Source organism: Sminthopsis crassicaudata, chromosome 2 (genome assembly GCF_048593235.1).
Source record: "Sminthopsis crassicaudata isolate SCR6 chromosome 2, ASM4859323v1, whole genome shotgun sequence".
NCBI classification, from domain to species: Eukaryota; Metazoa; Chordata; class Mammalia; order Dasyuromorphia; family Dasyuridae; genus Sminthopsis; species Sminthopsis crassicaudata.
Genome location: NC_133618.1, coordinates 50,086,169 through 50,107,601, shown reverse-complemented (window position 1 = coordinate 50,107,601; position 21,433 = coordinate 50,086,169). Strand labels below are relative to the sequence as shown.

The 21,433-nt window shown below is 43.5% G+C and overlaps 1 protein-coding gene and 1 long non-coding RNA gene across 2 annotated transcripts; one reads left to right on the top strand and one right to left on the bottom strand.

Moving 5' to 3' along the window:
- Positions 1–1,804: 1,804 nt before the first annotated feature.
- On the bottom strand, positions 1,805–10,773 carry MVD (mevalonate diphosphate decarboxylase). Its single transcript, XM_074286213.1, has 10 exons — positions 10,571–10,773; positions 8,585–8,655; positions 7,671–7,785; positions 6,348–6,488; positions 5,870–6,069; positions 5,288–5,362; positions 4,884–5,102; positions 4,305–4,420; positions 3,158–3,266; positions 1,805–2,575 (listed from the first exon to the last, which is right to left on the bottom strand). The coding sequence occupies exons 1-10, from the start codon at positions 10,638–10,640 to the stop codon at positions 2,495–2,497; spliced, it is 1,197 nt and encodes a 398-aa protein (XP_074142314.1). The 5' UTR covers positions 10,641–10,773; the 3' UTR covers positions 1,805–2,494.
- A 1,705-nt stretch (positions 10,774–12,478) lies between these two features.
- On the top strand, positions 12,479–21,171 carry LOC141554388 (uncharacterized). Its single transcript, XR_012485858.1, has 3 exons — positions 12,479–12,689; positions 15,415–15,500; positions 18,867–21,171. It is a non-coding gene; the product is annotated as an uncharacterized LOC141554388 (long non-coding RNA).
- Positions 21,172–21,433: the final 262 nt, after the last annotated feature.

Below are 21,433 nucleotides of genomic sequence, written 5' to 3'. Positions count from 1 at the left end.
AACTGGGTGGAAGAACTAACCACGAGGGAATTAGGAAGTAGGCAACACTTGAGATGAGTCTTGAAGAGGCCTGTGGGTACAAGGAGGCAAAAGTAAGGAGGGAAGGCATTCCAGACCTAGGGCAGTATGAGCAAGACGGCAGCCCTCTCTCTGGAGCACTGAACATCTTCTGGATCTGTGATCCAGCCTGCCCCTGAGATGAAACATAAGACTCATCAAGATTCCCTTCCTTCTAGGGAGTTCTGGGAAAACTGGCTCTAGACAGAGACAGCCTTGTAGAAAATCCTAAAATGTGAGAATTGCACTTTTGTTATCTTACAGAGCTGGGGCTTTTAACTCGGGGTCCATGAATAGAATTTAGGAGGTTTGATATTTAAATAATTTTTTTTGATAATTATATATATATTATGCTGAGGTCATATTTGAACTCAGGCCCTCCTGACTTCAGGGCTCTATCCACTATAGCACCTACCCGCCCCAATAATTATATTTCAACACAATTGCTGTCCTTTGTAGTTCAATGTCTTGTATGCATTCAAAAACATGACTGAGAAAGGGTTCACTAGAAAGGGACCAGGACTTTTAAAAGTCCACTTCCTAACTGAATGCCCTCCACAATCTTTGTTGATCCTCTTCCTTAAATAGGACCCAGAAGAGACATTTGTCCTGTGAGAAGGGCCCTTGCCACCAGAGCTCATGGAGGACAGAAAAGAATAATTCTGCCCTGGTTGTAAAACCCTAACACATGAAATAGCAGGAGTTCTACCTTGAGAAGGGGAAGACATTACACCTATTGCCTCTTTTCTCCTTGAAGATAACCCTTCCTTTTGTGGGTTTAGAACAACAGATGAGGCAAAGGGGATATCTGAGGTAATGAGGAATGACAAGGAACTGAACGCAGAGAAATTCTAAACCAAATATAATAGAACCACCAGCCACTCTTCACAGTGACAGAAAGAACTAAATTGTATCCGTCAAAGGAAGATACAGAAGACACAAGCGCCTCTAGAGTCCCAGACTCAACCATCAAGGGCTATGTGCCTTCTTTCACTTGGGGAAAAACCCAATTCCGAACCAACCCAAAGGACGCAACAAGTACGTTTGCACGACTGTCATTCAGGACACTTTGGACCTCCAGATCCTTGGCCCTCCTTAACATCTGGCTTTCCCTGACCCACAGCTGGCCAGCTTCTAATGGAGTGATAGATTTTTGTCACAGGGTCTTGGTGCAGGGGTGTTAAGAATAGGGGAAGAATCCTTTTGGAGTTTAATTTACATGGTTACAGTACTGTTTTAAATGCAAATGTAATTGTGTACCATAGTGAGAAAATGGAATGTTTTGGATAATCAAATATTTGACCTGGTAACCAATGGAAGAGGGATCCAGGATTAATCATTGAGGAATGAGAGCACTGACTGGGCTGATTATAACCCGATCACTCATTGGAGATCCAGGGCCACCGGGATGAATGTGGATTATCACTGTAATGTACAAACCAAACACTTCCCTTCAACAGAAGACTAGATAAGAGAGGATGAAATAGCACTTCTTTCAGGGCTGAAATACCCTACTTCTGCTACTTCTTAGGCAAAACAGAGCCCTGCCCATGGTCTCTCCACCCAGTCTGAGGATTATGGAAGATTACCAAGGGAAGGAGGTCTCCTCCTACAGAAATCTGGACAGGATCCATAAGCAAGTCCCTTGCAGAATCTCATTCTTTTTTAGCTTTGTGGAGTAAAGTAACGCCAAAGGCCAGAGTTAACCTGCCATCACTGGCTTCAAAGCAAGACCACTCAAAGACTGTCCATTTAAAATCAAATTTTATTTTTTTAAAAAGAAAATCAAACTCATAGTCAATGGCTTAAATTCTGGAACCCCCAAGAAAAATTTGGCAAAAGATTGGTCCTCCGGGCCACTGTCCCAAGAAACATTCTCCCTCCGTGGGCTCCCAGAGCTTAGATGGCAACTCCCATTCATTTAATACAGATCACAAAAAATTGACAACAATTCAGTACAAAAGACATTATTTTTTCCCCCCTCTGAACTTTAAGAGCAGCAGGGAAAGTTGAGGAGGAACAAGACCCTTCACCACTAGCTCCGACAAGATCTGATGTCATTTCTGGCCTTCCTTTACAGGGATGGGCTGGAGGGAGGGCTGTCTGGGGTGCCCGCCACCAAGCCACTACTTCTGCCTATCTGCAGAGAGCCAAGAGAAATCACACGGGGGAGTGAGGTAGAGGTGATGGACACCATGACAGGGACAGCAAGCTGCAGTCAATCCAGTCCAGTTCCCAAAGCAGAAATCTTTGTTGGCGGCATCCTTGACAAAATTCCCCGCCTGACACTATTTTCCAGCCAGGTGCCGAAACTGGGAAACCAGTCAGAGCCTTGGGAAGCTGATCCTTGCCAGTATTACTGGCAGTTGCATCAACGTTCCCCATCTCTCAACAAGACATATCCCAGGGGAGCACGATGGCTTGAGATGGCTCCTGCTCAGGAAGCTGGCTGAGGCAGGCCGTCGGGGCCCAGGAGGTGCTGCTGGGGATCTTGCAGGACCTGGGGTCCAGGCCCCACCTGTAATGAGATGTTCAATGCAGGATTACATGGCCAGGCAGGAATTGCACTTAGCTAGCCTTCCCACTGGGGCAGCAGAGATAGGGAGGGTCACGTCCTAAACTCTCCCCATCCCTTCTAGGCAGAAGGACACCAGCCGTACACAAAATGCCAGCTTTGGGACACTGGCTTGGAAGCCCTTCTTCTCTGTTCCACAGGCTCATCTGCCTGAGGTCACCGTGAGGTTTCCCACTTAGCCTCCTGCCCCCTCAGCCACAGATAGGGCAAGTCATCAGGTCACATGTATGTCATGCACTTAGGAACATGGGATTTGCAGAGGAAACACTGGAAATGCTGGCAGCCTCCCGGGCATCTGTACTTCCTCTACATTGTGGCTCACAGTCTAGTGGAGGGCAAGGCAGAAGTGACCTAAAAGCCCTGAGGCAGGGGAGAGGATCCATGCATCCAGAACTGGGGACCTCAAAGGGAGGTGTAATGCTGGGATGACCACTATGAAAAAGGTGGCCCTCCTCAGACCAGATGGACACAGCCTGCCTCCTGACCCTTGGCCTGGGGGGGGCCTCCCTGGGCGTGGGGGATCACCTGGGTGGCAATGATGTATCTGATTCCTCCAGGGCACGGCTCCATGGGCAGAGCAGATTTCAGCTCTTCTGAGAGCTCCACAGGCTCTACTGGCAGGCCTTTCAGGAACCTGGAGGAAATGGCAAGAAGCCGTCAAACCTTTCACACTGGTCAGCCTGAGGCAGCTTAGACAAAGTACTGGCAGAGACACCCCAGCCCTCCCCAGGTGAGATAGGATCCTTTCAGCCCTCTTCTTTTTTCCATGGGTGTCACCACCTGGTGACCAACCTCCCAGTAATGAGCCTCCAAGTGCTTCCCGAGGCCCAGGCTACTGGGAGACCAAATGGGCAGGGAGAAGGTCCCAGAGCTTGCACTCCACACACACACATGGCCTGAAAAATCTACATTAAGTTTTCTAAAACATCAGTGCTTTCTACCCAAAACACAAGTCTTATTTGCACAACAGTGTGCAGCCCGGAGCCAAGAACCTGAACCATATACAGTTCACTTCTCTGCTCAAGATGCTCAAGAATCTGCAAGATCTCCACAAGCTAATTCCAAAGCTGTCCTTTACCTCCAAGCCACAGGTTCCCTCTCCCACCAGCCCCACACACCAGAAGGCGGCAGAGGAAGGAAAGCAGCAGCAGCCCTGCCCCACCAAGATCATTGGAAGTCTTCCATATTGTTATCCACACTTGGCAGTCAGAATTTGGCTCCCTGGGAGTCCAAGGGGTGAGCCAGCCACTTCTGTTCCTTCCTCTAAGGCCGCCCCAGGCCGGTACCACTGTCCAAGCACCAGGTCAGCGGTGTCACGGCTCTCTTCTGAAGGACAGCTGGCTTCTGGAGGCAGCATGGACAGTGGGAGGACAGGACAATGGCAGGGAGGCCCACTTCCTAGTGCAGGCCTCCTAGAGTGACCAGTGCTGCTCCTAGACTCAGAATGCCTTCCCCCCCCATCATAAAAGAGCATTCCCATGGTCCTGATATCACAAACCCCATTTTAAAAAGCAAATTAAGGCCAATAATAGCCCAGGATTTCCAGCTTAACCTTCTGGCTAAAGCAGATACTCTTCCTCTTTCTTTGTACCTCAAAAAATATGTTATCCATAAGCCAGCTGCAGCCAGAAAGGAAAAGGGGAAAAAAGAGGCAATAGTTCATGCAACTCACTTGTCTCCATTCATTTCTGGGGGGAAAATCTGTTTTATGACAGCGACAAATTCATCCATTGTGTCTTCCAGGGTGAAGATGACGGCATTGGGACCTGCATCGAATGTGTAAGCCACCTGAAAGCAGGAGAGCAGACGTGGCTGCACCTATGACAGCCCCTGGGGCCTTGTCCTTAAAGCCCCAGAGCCCCGACTTCCCCAAGAAGTGCTCGAGGACTACTAAAGAGAGGGTCTAACGCGATCACTCCATCCTGTGTGAACGGCCAAGGCAGGAGAGCAGTTTACAGATGTCCTGCTTTAGAGATGGAAGGGAATCAGCAGGAGGTGGAGAGGGACCAGAGAAGCCTGACCATAGGCACATTCTGGGGCCTTCCCTCACCCCCCCTTCCGCATACTCCTAGTCTCCCAACTGCCTTTCACAGGGGCTGGGAATGTCCCAGTCCCTCAGACAGGTGCTGATCCCTGCATTCTCCATGAGTTTAGTTGGGAGTCTGACATCTATGCTTTGGGGGAATCAAAGGGCTCCGGTGTCAAGGCTCTGTATGAGTAGTTGCCGCTTCCTCAGGAGTACCCACTTTACCTTCGTCTTGCCATAGTGGGCATTGAAGCAGTGGACCAGGCTGATGATCTGCCGAGACGTGTCATTAAGGTAACAAATCGGAGGGAAGGTGTCCAGGCAAGTAGCATGGAACTGGTTGCTGTCCTTCATGGTCAGCTGGCCAAAGCCCTCAAAGTCCCGCTCCTTGATGCACTGTGCCATTTCTGCCATCCTCCCTGGCACCACAGACTCAGCCCGGAACTGCAAAGTGACAAGGGATGGAGGGTGGGAAGGAACTGGATTGGTGATGTGGAACCCTCAGGCAAGGGTAGAAGAGCTTCTGGAGTTCTATGACCACAACTCCTGCCAGGCCAGACTGCCCAGGGTGGGGTGGGCAGTGGCCCCTACCCTCCCATCCCTGAGAGCCCCCACAGGCTCAGCCTTACTTTGAGCAGAGAGCTGGTTTCTACACTGGTCTGCATGCCGGCTGTGCTGCCCACTGGTTTTCTCTCAGCACTCACCTAAGCCACGAAAGAACAGTTAGGAACCAGAGGACAGCCCCCTCTAAAGGGTCAGGTCACCTCCCAGCACGACCCAAAGGGACCTGGGAGCTCTGGGCAATGCCCACTGCACAATGTGCTGGAGAAAACACAGCCCAACTTGAAACAAGGTTAATGCCCACGAAATGACCACAGCCCCATGCAGAATTTTAAAGAAGCTCCTGGAGAAGCTTGGGGGAGATGAGGTGGAATGGTCTTGGTCAGAGAGAGAGGAGCTGAGCTGGAGCCTGGGAAATGTGGGCTGCGGCACCAGGGAATGAAGGGGACATGCCTATGGGGCAGCTAGGACTGTCCTAGCAGGGAGGGAGGGAGGGTCCCAGGGGTGGGCTTCATCTGCCAAACCACCCAGGACCGTGTATGTGTCTGCCCCAGCCCCGAGGGAGGAGCCGCAGTCTCTGGGGCCAGAAACACGGCTCCAGAATGGGACATCCCGAGGAGAAGCTCTGCTCTGCTCCCAAGCTCACTCACCACCAGCACAAGGACACGGAGCTCGGGCCAGTGAGATTCCGGGGCGACCTGCTGGGCAATGCTGTCCTTGCCGTCGGGCCTCTCTCCCATGAGCCATTGCACAAAGCCACCCAACATGCTCCGACAAGCACTGCCGGAGCCCTGCCGAGCCACCTCTGAGAGCTCGCTCTCGACCCCGTAGAGCTGGGCCAGAGTGTAGACTGCAGGCCCGGAAGCAAAGGGACAGCAAAGAGACAAAAGGTGAAGAAATAGAGGGTTTCCTCAGTCTCTGGCCCAATAGCTGGAGATAAAGGCACTGTCTACAAGTGGGAGGAAACTTATTTGTGGAAGCAGAGACCCCCGGAGGGCAGTCCAGAAAACTGGTGACCAAGTAGCTGGGAGAGCCCAAAGGGCAGTGAGTGGGGAGAGTGGGTCAAGGAGTGACAGGGCTCTCTCAGCTCCTGAGCCCCCTGAAGGCCTTGGGCCTAAGACTACTCACCCAGGCAGGCGTACCCCGCTGCCGAGGAGGCCAGGCCCGCGGCCGTGGGGAAGTCGTTCACTGACGCGATGTGCACCTTGTAGGAAAGAGGGACGGAGTCACCCTCGCTCCCACTCCTTCTTTTACGAGCCAGGCGACGGACTGTTGGGGGAGAAGAGAAGGAACAGAGCCCAGAGCCGGGCTGGCTCAGTCCTGCTCCAGCCAGCCTGTGCCCCTCCCCAAGCTTCTGTCCTTCCTGGTCCCCTGGCCGAGTACAGGGCCCCACAAAGAGAGCCTGTCATAACTAAGAACAACAGAAGGCAGGCAGCCCCCAGCTCGTAACATTGCTCCACCCTTCAAGTGCCAGTGCCAATCACAGAAAATGAGAATTTCCACGTGATAGGTAGTGGGCTATAAATATATAGGAAACCTGCTGATATCCTAAAACCATTTGGTAAAGTAGAAATTGAAAGAATCCACTGACTACCTCCTGAAAGCGATCCCCAAATGAAAACTCCCAGGAATAATATAGCTTAATTCCAGAATTATCAGATCAAGGAGAAAATACTACAAGCAGCCAGAAAGAAACAACTCAAGTATCATGGAGCCACAGCCAAGAAAACACAAGAATTAGCAGCTTCTACATTAAAGGACAGGAGGGCTTGGAATGTGATATTTCAGAGAGCAAAGGAGCTTGGATTACAATCAAGAATCAACTACTCAGTAAAACTGAGTATAAGTCTTTAGGAGGGGAAATGGAGACCTAATGAAATAGAGGACTTTCAAAAACATTTCTGATAAAAAGAGCAGAGCTAAATAGAAATTATGACTTTCGAATACAGGACTGAAGAGAAGCATAAAAAATAAGTAAGAGAAAGAAGACTGGATTCAATAAGATTAAACTGTTCATATTCCTGCATGGGAAGATGATACTGTAACTCCTAAGAATGTTATAATTCTTAGCTCCACAGACAGAGAGCATGCAAGTGGGTTGACTGTGATGGGACAGAAAAATCCTAAAAATAAATAAATAAATGAATGAAATTGGGGGAGGGTGAAAAAGAGGGATGCACTGGAAGAATGGGGAAGTGAGAGAGAGAATGGGAGTAAATTATCTCACATAAAGGTACAAAAAAGCTTTCACAGCTTCTAATCCCCACACAATTTTCTGGATTCCTCACCAACCCTTCTGCCACCTTAATTAAAAGGAGTTAAAAAGATGGAAAACATCCTCCTAATCTACTCTCTTTAAATTAGAAGAGCCAGTTCCCACCCCAACTCAAACTAGGAAAGAAGGGCACGTGACCCAGAGCCAGAGGAACCAGTTCCGCTCTCAGCACTCACTCTCTCGAAGGCAGGACTGTAATCGGGGGTGCCCCACATCTTCTTCCTTGCCATTCAGCCAGATTCGGTCCTCTTTGAAGTCCCGGCTGATGGCTGCTGTGGTGGTGGTTTTTAACTAGGAAAGAAAAATCAAGATCACCTCAGCTTTCAGGAAATAACAATAATAATCAAAACTGAACTGATTTCTCACCCATCCAAGTCCATTTTAATACCTACAACTATCCATGATCTCCTTGTTAGCTTTTTAGGGAGCCAGAAGGTACCTTTATTTAACTTTTTCAGTTTTTTAGGACAGTAAGTTTTCTCTCCAGCCCTGAGTTCAAGATACATTTACCACAATGTACAGGGCAGGTGCTGTGCTAGGTGTTGAGTATTCAAAGACAGGGAGAAGGTCCTTCTGTTGGACCTTACACAGACTCACAGGGACATGCGATCTCACTTAGAAATGAGGCAAGGTGTAGAGCACCGGCCCTAGGGCCGGGAAGGTCTAAACTCTCACACTTACTAGCTGTGTGACCCCTGGGTAAGTGAAAAAAGAGAAAGGGACAGAGGGAGGCAGGGAGGAAGGAAGGAAAGGAGGGAGGGAGGGAAGGGAGGAAGTCAGGGTCGTCCTGATTCAAGTCCCACCCCCGACACCCACAGGGCCTTCTGTGGCCCCAGACAACTCTCTAGGACTCAGCCAGGGCGTGCCCCGTGATAGTGACTCATAGGTCTAGTCCTATTTAGAAATCAGGGCACAGAGAGAGGCAGAGGCTGCCGAGGTTTGTAGGGTAGGTGGTAGAGACCCTGGGCGTGGTCCTGTAATCCCACCTGCCAGCGGGGTTCTGGTATGAATGGTTTGGGTCCCTTGTTTTTTAGTGTCGAAATGCTGGTCCTGTGCAGTCATCATCAAAGTCCTCCGGGAAGGGTCATACCTGATTCTGGTGCAACGTGACACTCAGTGAGGAATTGATGGGCAAAATCAGCTTTTCATCACGTTTTCCCCCTGGAAGAGCAAGCACAGCCAGATCACTGCTGTTACCCCACCGGAAGCAACGGGAGCTCCTGCTGCTCCACAGGCACTCTAGGCGGGAGCCTTAGTACAAAGGCAGCAAAGTCCTTCTCCCTTCTGTTTATGCAAATCTTTCAAAACTCAGTTCAAGTCCCTTTGAGAAAGCTTCCCCAGAATAACCTCTCGGAGCTGAGGTACAAAAATCCAGGCCACCGCCCTTTATCTTCTTCACCGGCCGTTACCTCGACTTCTTCCTCCAGCCTTCCCTCGGCTCATTTAAAACTCTCGCGAGCCGTCCCCCTGCAGCGGCATTTACTTCAGAAGCGTGAGGACTCTCTACGGAGGCAGACCCAGCCTCCCTACTCCTTTTCAGACTGACTCACGAGCCCATGAATGCTCAAGCCATGAACTGGTGCTCCACACACTCAGGTCTTTGGACCCGGACAACAGATACACAGAAGCCCGTTCAAAATGACGGCCTTGGGCAGAGGGTGATGAGGAAGGGAAGGAGAAAAAAAGATCTAAAATTCAAAATCTTACAAAAATGAACGTTGAAAATTATTCCTACTATTGAATTAAAAAATAAAATAATTTTAAAGCATCAAAGAAAGATTATAACAACAACACAATAATAGCTACTATTCAAACAGTAGCTAATAAGTATCAGACACCGTGCTAAGCACTTCATAAGTATTATCCCATCTGGTTCTTATAAGGACTCTGAGAGGTAAGTGTTGCTATCTCAGCCTACAGAGGTAAGGACAGTCCGGGCTCAGGAGCATGGGCGGGGCTTTCTCGGCCTTGGAGAAGGAACGTGATATTGTCAATGTAGTAAAATTACCATGCATATATCTGGTAAATAAAAACTATTTAAAAAAGGATCAATGTATGAATGAGTGTAAACTCTTGACAGGATGGACTAGAGGCCGCGTCTTCGGACCTCCCTAGAATCACATTCACAACTACTTTGTGAGCCTCCTCTCTGTGCACAGACCTGCCCCGAACTCTGAGAATTTTTTTTAAATGTGTAAAACCAGACTCGGTGCTCCAGGAGCTTCCAGTGAGATACAGCTGCCCTGCACGGAATGCTCTAGCTGACAAAGCTCTTTCCCCAGAGAAGAGCCTGTGGCTGTCAGAAGTGGAAGGAAATTTAAAAGATCATCTTCCGGGTCATCCCTTCATTTTAGAAGGTTAAAGGACTTTATCTAACATCCCACAGGAATCACACCAGAGTTTTCCAGATTTCAAGCCCAGGATTTTTTTCTCTGTGAATCGCCTCCATTTTGAGGATTTGTATTTGATCCTGGAGGCAATAGGGAGCCATGGCAGTTTACTGAGTAAGGGGGTTCCGTGATTTCTCCCCCTCGCCCCCCACGTGTTGTAGGAAAGTTCCTGCTGACAAGCGTAGAACTAGAGTCTTGGAGATGGAACAGGAGAAGCCGGATTTGACTTCTTTGAGCGTGACAGGCTGGAGAAGCTAGCACCCATTCTTGGGATGCTTCTTGGCTATTTATTATTTTATAAATTACTCTGTAAGTCGTTATTTTTGTTTCTGAATTTATTAAAGTTTATTACAAAGCGTTATTTATTATTTTATAAATTACTGTGTAAGTTATTTTTATTTTTGGATTTTACTTGAAGTGTTACTTCACATCACATTTCGTGTTTTATTTAAAATATTAAAATTTGTTACAAAGTATTATTTATTATTAACGTAAATACGATGCTGTTTAGGTAGATGACCCATTTTGTTAGCCCGCTTTTATGTTTACGTATTTTAATCGAAGATTACGCCCTTCCCTCCCGCCCCCCGGACCCAAAGCCCCCGGAACCCAAAGTCCGGAGCCCGCGCTCCGGGGGGACGTGTCCCCGACCCTCCTCCCGCTCCAGCGCCTCCTTTCCCACTCACAATATTTGATGACTGCGATGTTGGTGGGGGCGGTGCAAGTGACGGCGACCAGGGGCTTCTCGGCGGCCATGGCCCAAATCGAACCCCGAACCCCGCACCTCAGACAGCAAACAGGACACGGTCAACCCACGGCCGGCACAGCCCGCTAGCCCCCGGGCTCTAAGTGCCCAGGCGGCCCACACATCGGAGGCCCCGCCCCCTCTGTCACGCGCTCCGACGCTATTGGACGGCTCGGCAGCAGATGCTTGTCCTTTGACCAATTAAATTCGGGTCGGGATTCTCCCAGCCAATAGGCTTGGATCGAAAGATAGATCTGGAGCTCTCGGCCGCCTCTCAGGCGCTCTGGTTGCTCCGGTTCGAGTAGGCGGGTACTGGTACCGGAAGCGAGGTGAAACGACGTCAGGGCGCATGCGCCTGACTCGAGGGGCTCTCACCTGGGTCCCGTGTGTGGTTGTTCGCGCTTGTGAGACTGGCCGAGCCCGAGTCCGTTTGGTCGGCTTGTCCCCAGAGACTAGTGAGACCCCCGGGAGGTCGTTTGTTACCGTTCCCCCTTTTTGCTTGTTGGTGGAGCGGAACTGAACCCGTCCAGTAGTGTCCGCTTCCAAATACGAGGAGAGGGGCGGTCTGTCGGTAGTTATTAGGCTCCCACTGTGTACCCCGCGCGGTGCTAAGCGCCGCGGATACAAAGGGAGACAAGGACAGTCCGTGCCTCCGTCGGCGGCCTCTCGTTCCTTCCTCACTCAAGTCGGACACAGCGGCCTGTGGAGGTTAAAGGTCATTGTAGGTGGGGGAGGGTTTTCCCGTCTGGTAAGCGGAGGAAGTGCTCACAGTAACAGACTCACAGGCTTAGGGCGTTTAATCCTCCATTTTGAAGCATTTTGCTCACACTGTCCCAAGAGTGAGGCCCGCGCGCCTCGCTGGGAAGAGTGGGCAGACAGAAAGTAAAAAAGGTTAAACTAGTGTTCAATAGAGCTGGGGTCTGCTCTGGGTAAGGCCCCGCCCCCACCCCGCCTCCTCCCTGAAGTAAAAGGTTATTCCTTCCAGCACCGCCGCTCTCCGCTCCTCCGCGTGCGCACGGCGCCGCACTCCGGTCCTGAGGTGAAGAGCTCCCATCCTCCGCGTGTCCTTCCAGCAGCGGCCTTGTGATGGAGACAGCGTCTGCGCCCAGAGGGACTGAGTGTGGCTAAAACACCTTTTTTGTTGTTTCCTTGTTTTTTTTTCTTATGTTTTACCTTTTTAATCTGATTCTTCTTTTTTTTTTTTTTTGGGGGGGGATTTAACATGTATTTCTTTTCTTTTTTTTTTTTTAAGTTTATGTATTTTTTTTATTTTATTTTTTTAATTATTTAATTTATTTAATTTTATTAATTTTATAATAACATTATCCCTTGTATTCATTTTTCCGAATTATCCCCTCCCTCCCTCCACTCCCTCCCCCTGATGGCAGGTAATCCCATACATTTTACATGTGTTACAGTATAACCTAGATACAATATATGTGTGTAAATACCATTTTCTTGTTGCACATTGATTATTAGCTTCCGAAGGTATAAGTAACCTGGGTAGATAGACAGTAGTGCTAACACTTTACATTCACTTCCCAGTGTTCCTTCTCTGGGTGTAGTTATTTCTGTCCATCATTGATCCACTGGAAGTGAGTTGGATCTTCTTTATGTTGAAGATTTCCACTTCCATCAGAATCTGATTCTTCTTGTGCAGCAGATAATTGTGGAAATGTGCATAGAAGAATTGCACATGTGTAACCTATATTGGATTACTTGCCATTGAGGGGAGGGGAGGAGGAGAAGGGAGGGGAAAAAGGAGAAACACAAGGTTTCGCAAAAGTGAATGTTGAAAACTGTCTTTGGATGTATTTGAAAATAAAAAAAGCTATTATTTAAAAAAAAAAAAGAAAATGCCACTCTCTCTCCTGCCATGGTCGTTCTCTTCTGCCACTTGACTCACAAAACCGCCAGGAAGAGAACAAACTTTCAGACCAGGAAGAAGACGGGTGAGTTCTGTCAGGGGCAGGAGGCAGCTCTCCCTGGAACGTCGTGACAATATCACATCCACTTCTCTTTTTGGACATTTATCAGCCCAACTCACTTCCCACTGCAAGGTATTGCACCTTAATTCATATTTGCATTCCACAAATGTTTGTAAGGCACATGCTACATTCAATGCACCGTTCAAGGCAAAAGTACAACAATTCCTGTCTCTGGGACAGTTCATCTTTTTTGCAGAGTTTCTTGCAATTTCCTTCGTTAAAAGTTGCAAAACCAATTCTCCTTCACTTCACTATTGAATCACAGAATCACCTCTTATGAAGTGGATGATATAGGAAAGTACCTTTGAGAAGGGAAGGAAGAAAGGAAGAAAGAAAGAGAAAAAAGAAAGAAAGAGGAAAAAGAAAGAAGGAAAGGAAGGAAGAAAGGAAAGGAAGGAAGGACGGGAGAAAAGGAAGGAAGGAAGGAAGGAAGGAAGGAAGGAAGAAAGGAAAGGAAGGAAGGAAGGAAGGAAGGAAGGAAGGAAGGAAGGAAGAAAGAAAAAGAAGGAAAGGAAGGAAGAAAGAAAAAAGAAAGAAGGAAAGGAAGGAAGGAAGGGAGAAAGGGAAGGAAGAAAGAAAGAAAGAAGGAAAGGAAGAAAAAAAAGAAAAGGAAGGAAAGAAAGAAAAAAAGAGGGGGACAGAGACAAAGAGAAAGAGAGAGAGTTGTCTACAGCACTGACAAGTTTAGGGGCTTGTTCTGGGTTTCATAGCCAATGTGGAGCAGAGGTAGGACTTAAAGGAAGCCTTCCTGGGTGTAAGGCCCAGCCTAGTGAATGACAGGATAGACTCGATTAACAGGCTCCTGGCAATTATATGCAAATTTGGAATGACGTCAAGAAGCAGAGAACCAAAGAAAGTGTAAAGTTTTGGTTGGTGTTGCTTTTTTTATTTAAAAAATTTTAAATAATTGAAATTAATGATTCAAAAAGAGAATGATAACAGGTATTAAATAGCTGTAAAGATGTGTTTGCTTCTTGTATGTCTTTTACATGTGTAGGAAAAGTTGAATTAGAGATAGCCCACATTGGGTTTTTACAAAAGATTGGCCATGCTGGACAAAATAACAAAATTCATTTGGGGGAGCAAGAGAATTAGAATATCAGCGGAAATAATGAAAAAATTAGGAATGAAGAGACCTTCTGGACTGGATACAAAGTTTGTATAAAGCAGTATTGGTTTAAAAAATAGAAAAAAAAAATCAATGAAAGAAACTAAACAGTGAAAAATCTGAAATAATTGAACCAAATAATTCATCGTTTGATAAATCCCCAAACTAGAAAGCAAGTTGGCCAAAATTAGGTTTGGATCAACATCTTTCAACAATAAAATCAAAACAGAAGTGTGACCTGATAATCATACTATACAATTTAGAATAGTAGCACACATACTTATATTTGTTTCACCAGAACCATAGCATAGTATTAAACACAGAGCAACTGCTTAGGAAAAAAATATGCACAGTTTTTCAATTTGGGATAGTTCCAAATTGCTGTCCAGAATGATTAGATCATTTCACAACTTCACTAATAATATATTACTTTCCAGTTCTCATTTAATTTTTCATGTCAACCCTGTGACATAACCAAATTTCAATGAGGAAAGTCTTAATATGAAAGGAACAATTGTACCGCCTCTGCAAAATTGCATGATACAGCTAATATATATGTATATGGGTGTGTACCCATATGTAATATATACATACATAAAAGTGTATGTGTTCATATATATATGCATATATACTCTATATTTGTATCCCTATTTTGGATGTCAGGACTACAATTGTCTCATAAAAAGAATTTGGTAGAATATTTCATTTTTTAAATGAAGTTATTTGTTTTTTCAAAGTTTTATAAAATTCACTTGTAAATCCATCTGATCCTGGATTTAGGGATGGGGAATAGGAGGGAAGTTCACTTATAGTTTGTATGACAAGATCCTGGCAATAACACTGGCAGGTAGAAATTCTCAGCATTGTCCTATTTGATTTTCTGGGAATTTTCTTTAATTAAAAGACTTACCAAAGGGGACTGAGGTGATTTATTGTCCTGCCCTCTCAGCCTAAGGTGTGTAAGAGGTAGGGCAGCTATAGTTGGGAGAGAGATCCAGCATGGGAGAAGCCTCATGGAAGGCAGGATACCAGGGACTGGTGAAGCAAGAGATTGGGATTTCAGATACTGCAGAACTATCTTTATGCAACTGGGAAGGGAGATGAAATGATGAGTTTGCTAGCACCTGATGTTGGGAGTGCCTATGATGTATGTCTGGGTGTATTTTTTATTTATTTTTTTTCTGAAATCTGAGGGACAGACTCTCTCTCCTGTTCTTTTTTCCTTTCTCTCTTTTCAGAAATTGTGCCTATCTCTTAATCTCTGTTTCTTAAGAATTTGTTAGCTTTCTATTTTCTTTTGTAATCTTAAGTATGATAAATATTATTAAGCATTGCAATGCTGAGCTATATATAGACGTACAAATCTATATACAAATGCAGCTGAAGGACAGTGGTGATAATACCTGGAAAAATTGAGAGAAAGATTTTTATAATTGTAGTCAATAATAAGCATTTGTGAAGCACTTTTTCTTTGCCATAGAAATTATCTGCTATGAGACTTAAAATAGAGGGGAAAATTATTGATTCATTTTTATAACTACCCAGGGTAGAAAAAGAAATTTACACTTGAATCTTTCTATGCAAATGAGCAACTTTAGATGGGGGAGGTAGTAATGAGCTAGGATTGGAATAGGAACTAGGATTGGAATGGGAGCTAGGATCTTGACCATTTATCTTTTTTCCCTTCAGTGTTTGAAAAGTAAACCATTCTTCCACAAGAGAGGAGTTAAGGCAGTGATTGGTGCTTCCGAGGGGAGGAGCTGAAAGACTGACTGGTGAGAAATAATATGGTCCATGAAAAAGAGTATTAGTCAAGTAAGCAGTAACATCAACTGCCTGGCACACCTGTTCACCATCTTAGCATAGCAAATACCACTGCTAGAATCGGCAACTCATCTGGGATTTTTTTTGAAACTTCCTTTTTTCTATCTAATTTGAGTATTTGAATAATTTTGTTTTGTCTTTTTTCTTTTCAGCAGTATTTTATAGAATTATTATATTTATTATCCTAAGAAATTAATTCCTAGATATTTTATGCATTTTGAAGATATTTTAAATGGGATTTCCCTTTCTATTTTTTCTTTTATATTTTTGTTATTGATTTATAAATGTTGATGATTTTTGTAGCCTTATCTTCTATCTTCTTACATTATTGAAGCTATTATTTCAGTTTCTTTGTTGTTTCTTTGGGTTTTCTAAGTAAACCACTAAGTAGTGCAGAGAATTAAATATACATATGTAAGTGAAAATTTACATATATTATTTATTATCCTCATGCACAAAGGACATACATCCTTCAGATCTAATTTCTTCAATAATTTGTGTAGTTTTATGTTTTCCTTTTTTTTTAATCTGTTAAATATATCTACCTCTGAAAGAAGTATAAAAAAGCCTTGTCTTATGATTATGTTATATCTTTTCATAATTTGGAATTAACTTGTCCTTTATGAATTTGGATGCTATGCCATTTAGTACATACATATAAACAAATACAAATAATTATACATACATGTATATGTTATTAGCTGATTATCTGTGACCTCTTTAAGAAAAATGTACTTTTTCCATTGATCTTTTTTTAATATTAAGGAGTTTTAGTTTTTCTTTGTCCGGCAGCATGACTGCTTCTTTTTGGATTCACCAGATATATAGCACATTTTTTCCTAGCCTCTAATTTTCATTCTCTATATGTCTTTTATTTTCTTGGATGTATTTTTGGTATATGACAGATTTTTAAAAATTATCCATTCTTCCATTTTATCACATTATTTAAAATTATAATTATTAGGCTTTTGCTTTTCTTCATTTCTTCTTGAATTGATTTTTAGCCCCTTTGTTTCTTATTGTTGTTCCATGATCTCTATAAAGTCTGCAGGATTTTCTTTTTTTCAACAGGTAATTGTGACTCACTTTTCTTTAAAGGACAATATTTGTATTTGATAATATTTGAAAGTTCCATAGCAATGAATTTTGGAACTAGGATTACATATAGGACATTATATTTGAAATGCCCAATAGGCAGCTGATGGCATGAGTTTGGAACTCAGGAGAGAAACTGTATATAACTATATGTAAAATTGGGAGTCATCTGTGTGAATATGATGACTAAACCCCTTGCAAATGATGAGGTCCCAAGAGACACATTGTAGAGCACAGATATGGAAGAACATGTGAATGATGCTCAATAAATGAGACTGAGAATGAGCTTATACAGAGAATAGAAGAACCACAAGAAAGTAAAGAAACCATTAGAAAGTTTTCTCATGAAAACCGGAGAGAAGAAAGTATTCAGAAATAAAAAATTATTATAATACCAAATGTTAACAGAGAGCTCAAGAAGAATGATTGACAAAAAGTCATTGGATTTGGAAATTATGAGAATGTTGGCAACTTTGGGAAGTAAGTTTCATTTGAGTGATGAATTTAGAAGCTAGATTATAAAAAAATTGAGAAGTGAAAGGAAAAGTGGGGGAGATGAGAGAAGGCTTTTTCTAGAAGTTTTATTAAGAAGGTGGGGCAAGTAATATAGAGACATAGTTTGAGGAGGGGTCAAGTGAGGGTCTTTTAAACAAGGGGAATACCAGGTTATCTTTATTGATAGCAGGGAAGCAACTAGTAGAAAGAGAAATGAATGACTGATAAAATGGGAGATGATTGTTGGAGCAATCTGCTGATGGAGATAGGAAAGAATGGGATCAAAGGTACATGGATTCTTATTGGACCTAATAAGAAGAGAGAAGAGCCATTTTTTTTTTTTTATTAGAACATGGAGTAAAGGACAGAATTCTTAGATGTTGAAAAAAAAGAGAGCTTTTGTGAATGTCTTTTTTCCCCAAAGATTAGAGAAAGTAGTTTGGGAGGCTTGAGAGAGAGGGGGAGAGAGAAGGTTTGGAATAAATTTTGAAATAGCTGTTCTAGAAAGTTCAAAGAGAGTATATTAAGGAAAGGTAAAAGGACTGCCTTTCTTACAACAAGGGTCAGTTGAAGTTAGATAACATGAATGTGAAGTGGGTGCAATCAAGAAGATTTCATGACTTCCTCTACTGCCCATCAGGAGCTGTGTAGATAGCAATTGCAGAGGGGAGAGCAGTGGGTATGATCCAGGAGTTTGACAGAGCAATGGGGAAGAGAAATGGGAGGAGAAGACAATGTGGTATGGAATTAGGTAAAATAATCTGGATTAGGACATTAGGAAAGTGAAGCCAAAGCTAGGAAGTCACGGTGGTCTGGAACTTGCTGTTTGTTTTGTTTTGAAATGTATTCATTTTCCTTTTGCCTTTAAGTTCTCTTTTATTGGTCTGTTTTTATGCAAGCCTTTTCCCAGAATTCTTGGTGTTTTAGCCTTTCTCTTGTGCTATTCAGGCTCATTCTTTGGCACCTACAGCTTATACTTCTGGTCAGATCCCCAACACCCAGCATGATGCAAGTACCCAAATTTCTTGTATTGAAGAGTATGGGTTTCAGCTTAGCCTGGGTCCCTGCCCATCCAGATTAAACTCCAGAGAAAGAGGAATAGCTTGTTTTTCTGTCCTCCCTTTTTTGATACAGATATTCTTTTCTCTTCAAAGTAGCTTTGTGCTGCCTATATTTCCTTCTCCTTCAGTTGTTTTTATTTTCCTTTATCAGCTACAGAATCAGTTTCTTTTGCCTCCAGTGGGGTAAGATGGGGTTTGGCTGAGTTACTGCATTGGTCCCAGGTGATGATGACCATAGCCAGATAATGAATCACAAGTCTGTAAATTTGATTACATTCACTGGGCCATGTGTGTGGAGTGGATTGGAAATGGGGACACTATTTCCTAGTGTTTGTGTGTGTGTGTGTGTGTGTGTGTGTGTGCGTTAACCTTGCATATAGTGTATGAAAGACTAGGTTCTATTCAGTGATTCAGTGATCCAAAGCAACCCAATAGATTTGGACATAAAATGCCATCTGCATCCAGAAAAAGAACTAAGGAGACTGAATATAAATCAACACATGCTATATTCACTTCTTTTTTTATATTTTTTCCCTCTCCCATGGTTTTTCCCTTTTGCTCTGATTTTTCTCTTCCAACATGATTTATAAAGCAATGTGTATTAGAAATAAATTAATTTTTAAAAACCTTGCATAATGTTTTTGCTGTCTTACCTTGTAAATCTAGCTTTAGTTATCCTATATCTGCCACGAGAAAGGAGTCTAATGGTTTGCCAGATCTGGTACCGATCCTATTCCAGCTGAAATTTACAAGATGGGAAGTCTGTTGTTCATACAAAAACTGACTGAAAGTTCCTGGATTATATGGCAAGAGGAAGAGTTCAAGCTCCTCCATGGTCCGTCTCTCTAAAAGCAAAGGAATAGATTGTCCTGTGACAAGTACAGAGGGGACTCTTTCATGGTCATTTGTGGCAAGATTCTTGCTAGATCCTTAATAGACTGATTCTACACCTGGAAGAAGATCATCTGCCTGAGAGCCAGTGTGGTTTTCAGACAGAGATGAGGAACAGTCAACATGATATTTGCCTCCCAACAACTCTAGGAGAAATGCCAAGAGCAGATGAGAGATCTGATCAAAGTTTTTGATACCGTCAGTCATGGGTCTTATGGATAATTATGTCAAAATTTGTTCAGAAAACTTCATCAATGTTGTGTGCCAATTTCAAGATAGCAAGCTTGCCTGGGTCCTGGACAGTAGATGATGCTCTCAAGTCATGTCTGACTCTTCATGACTCAGGATTACAGAAAACAACTACTCCAGCATCCATACTATCTACATCCACAAATTCTGACTTTGAATTTTAAAAAGCATGAACATAATCCTTTTAGAATTTTTATTTATTTAGTAGGGAATATTTCAAAGAAATTAGAAAAATAGGAGTTATGAAGTCAGGAGGACCTAAGTTCAAATCCAATCTCAGACACTTAACACTTCCTAGCTGTGTGACCCAGGGTAAGTCACGTAACCCTAATTGCCTCAGGAAAAAAATAGGAATAGAAAAATAAGAAAAGAAAAAAACTAAATAATAGATATGGGGAGCTAAACATAAGGATTACAGATAAAGATTATCATTCTTCTATGACCCCAAGAAATCTATTCAGTTCTATCTCCAGTTGTTTTTGCCTAGCCACAATCTCTCAATGAAGGAAGTTGTATAGACAGTACATCTGATTAGGGAATGAGAAGACAAGTCTGGAAACCAGATTTGAGGTCCAATGCTAGCTTGAAAAAGGGTTGATCTTTTATGTCCACCTCTAGGTCACAAATTTAAATGCAGACACAGGGCAACTGGGATTGTCCCACCTGCTATGTCGTGCATGCTCAAGCTTGTCCAATTACCAGTTTATTGAAGAAATTGATGTGAATTTTTGCTTGATTTCCTTTTTTATGACATCTCACTATACTCATAAAAGAGATAAATCAGTCTTGCCCTATGATGATTATCACTGGCTTTATTTTCTCAATTCTTTCACTTTCATGGCAATTTGTGAACTCTTATTATCCAGCAGAGGGTGCCAAAATACCATTTCCCCATCCTCTCCACAGACCAAATGGACTTCTCAGGATTCCTTTCCTATGTAAGATCTAGATCTGGAAAGGCTCTCAGAGGTCATATGCTTCAACCTCTTCACTTTATCATTGACGAAATTGAACTTCAGGGTCCTTGCCCAGGATCACACTGAGAATAAGTATCAAAAATGAGATATGAACCTAGGTGCTCTGACTCCAGACTGAATATTTTTTTCCACAGCTACTTTCCCCATTTTTTTACATTTTTGCACCACTCAGAGTGTTTGTTGAGGGAATGTAACAGGGAGGGGAGGGACTGAAATGGTGGATTCAGGCCATGTGGCAATGTATATTCTCTCCCAGTTCAATTCAGCTGCTTAGTCTAACAAGCATCATTGCCCCAAATAGCACAATAAAGTCTTTACATTTTGACAAGATGGTTATTTGTCTTAGAATGGATCCAGGAACCATTTACTAAGGACCTATATTAATGTTCTACTGCTGTGTTAGGGCCAGCTAAACTATGATTGCCACAATTGTTTGTGGTTGCCATACTTTTTTATAAACCATATTAAGGATATGTTTACTATTTAGAGTTTGTGTTACTGCAAATGCCATCTTTTCATTCAGAAACATAAACTGATATTGTTTGCTGGAGAACGTACCCATATTTACACACATTTATATATAGCTTCATTAGTAAAGTGACACTTTCTCCACAATATTAGGATTCTCAGGAAGCTTTCTCTATCACCCAGGCTAACATTCATATATATATATAGATAATTCAAGCTGGGACTCCTTAAAGCAAAGGCTCCATTGTCCTTTCATCAGAGGACAACATTCCTCTTGGTGTGGTCAAGGCTATTTAGAGATAAAGAAGATTTATTAGGATACTCTGTTAGGAGCTCCTGCTAATGTTTTATTCCCCTGCATACCTATTCAATTTGTTGCCTGTTCGCCATTTGCCTTACACACTTAAATAGCTGAAGGTATTCCTTGTTTTTAAAAATCTTGTTTTAGTCTAAATTATTCTTTCTTAGGGTTTTTTATGTGTGTAATAGCTTCTTCCCTTAAGATGATTGATTTCTGAATCCCAAGCAGAGATATAAAAGATAAGAATTTTGGACTTTATGCTTGCCATCTTATCTGGCCAAATATTCTCCTAAAACCCGGGGTGAAGTAGAAAATGAATGTCCTTGAGATGTATCAGAAATCATCTT

Excerpts from the sequence above, each read along its gene's own strand:
- MVD (XM_074286213.1), bottom strand. The coding sequence starts at position 10,640 with ATGGCCGCCGAGAAGCCCCTGGTCGCCGTCACTTGCACCGCCCCCACC. Across the intron at positions 6,070-6,347 it reads AGCGGGGTACGCCTGCCTGG|TCTACACTCTGGCCCAGCTC; the intron begins GTGAGTAGTCTT and ends CCGGGCCTGCAG. Across the intron at positions 4,421-4,883 it reads CCCACTATGGCAAGACGAAG|GTGGCTTACACATTCGATGC; the intron begins GTAAAGTGGGTA and ends TCCTGCTTTCAG.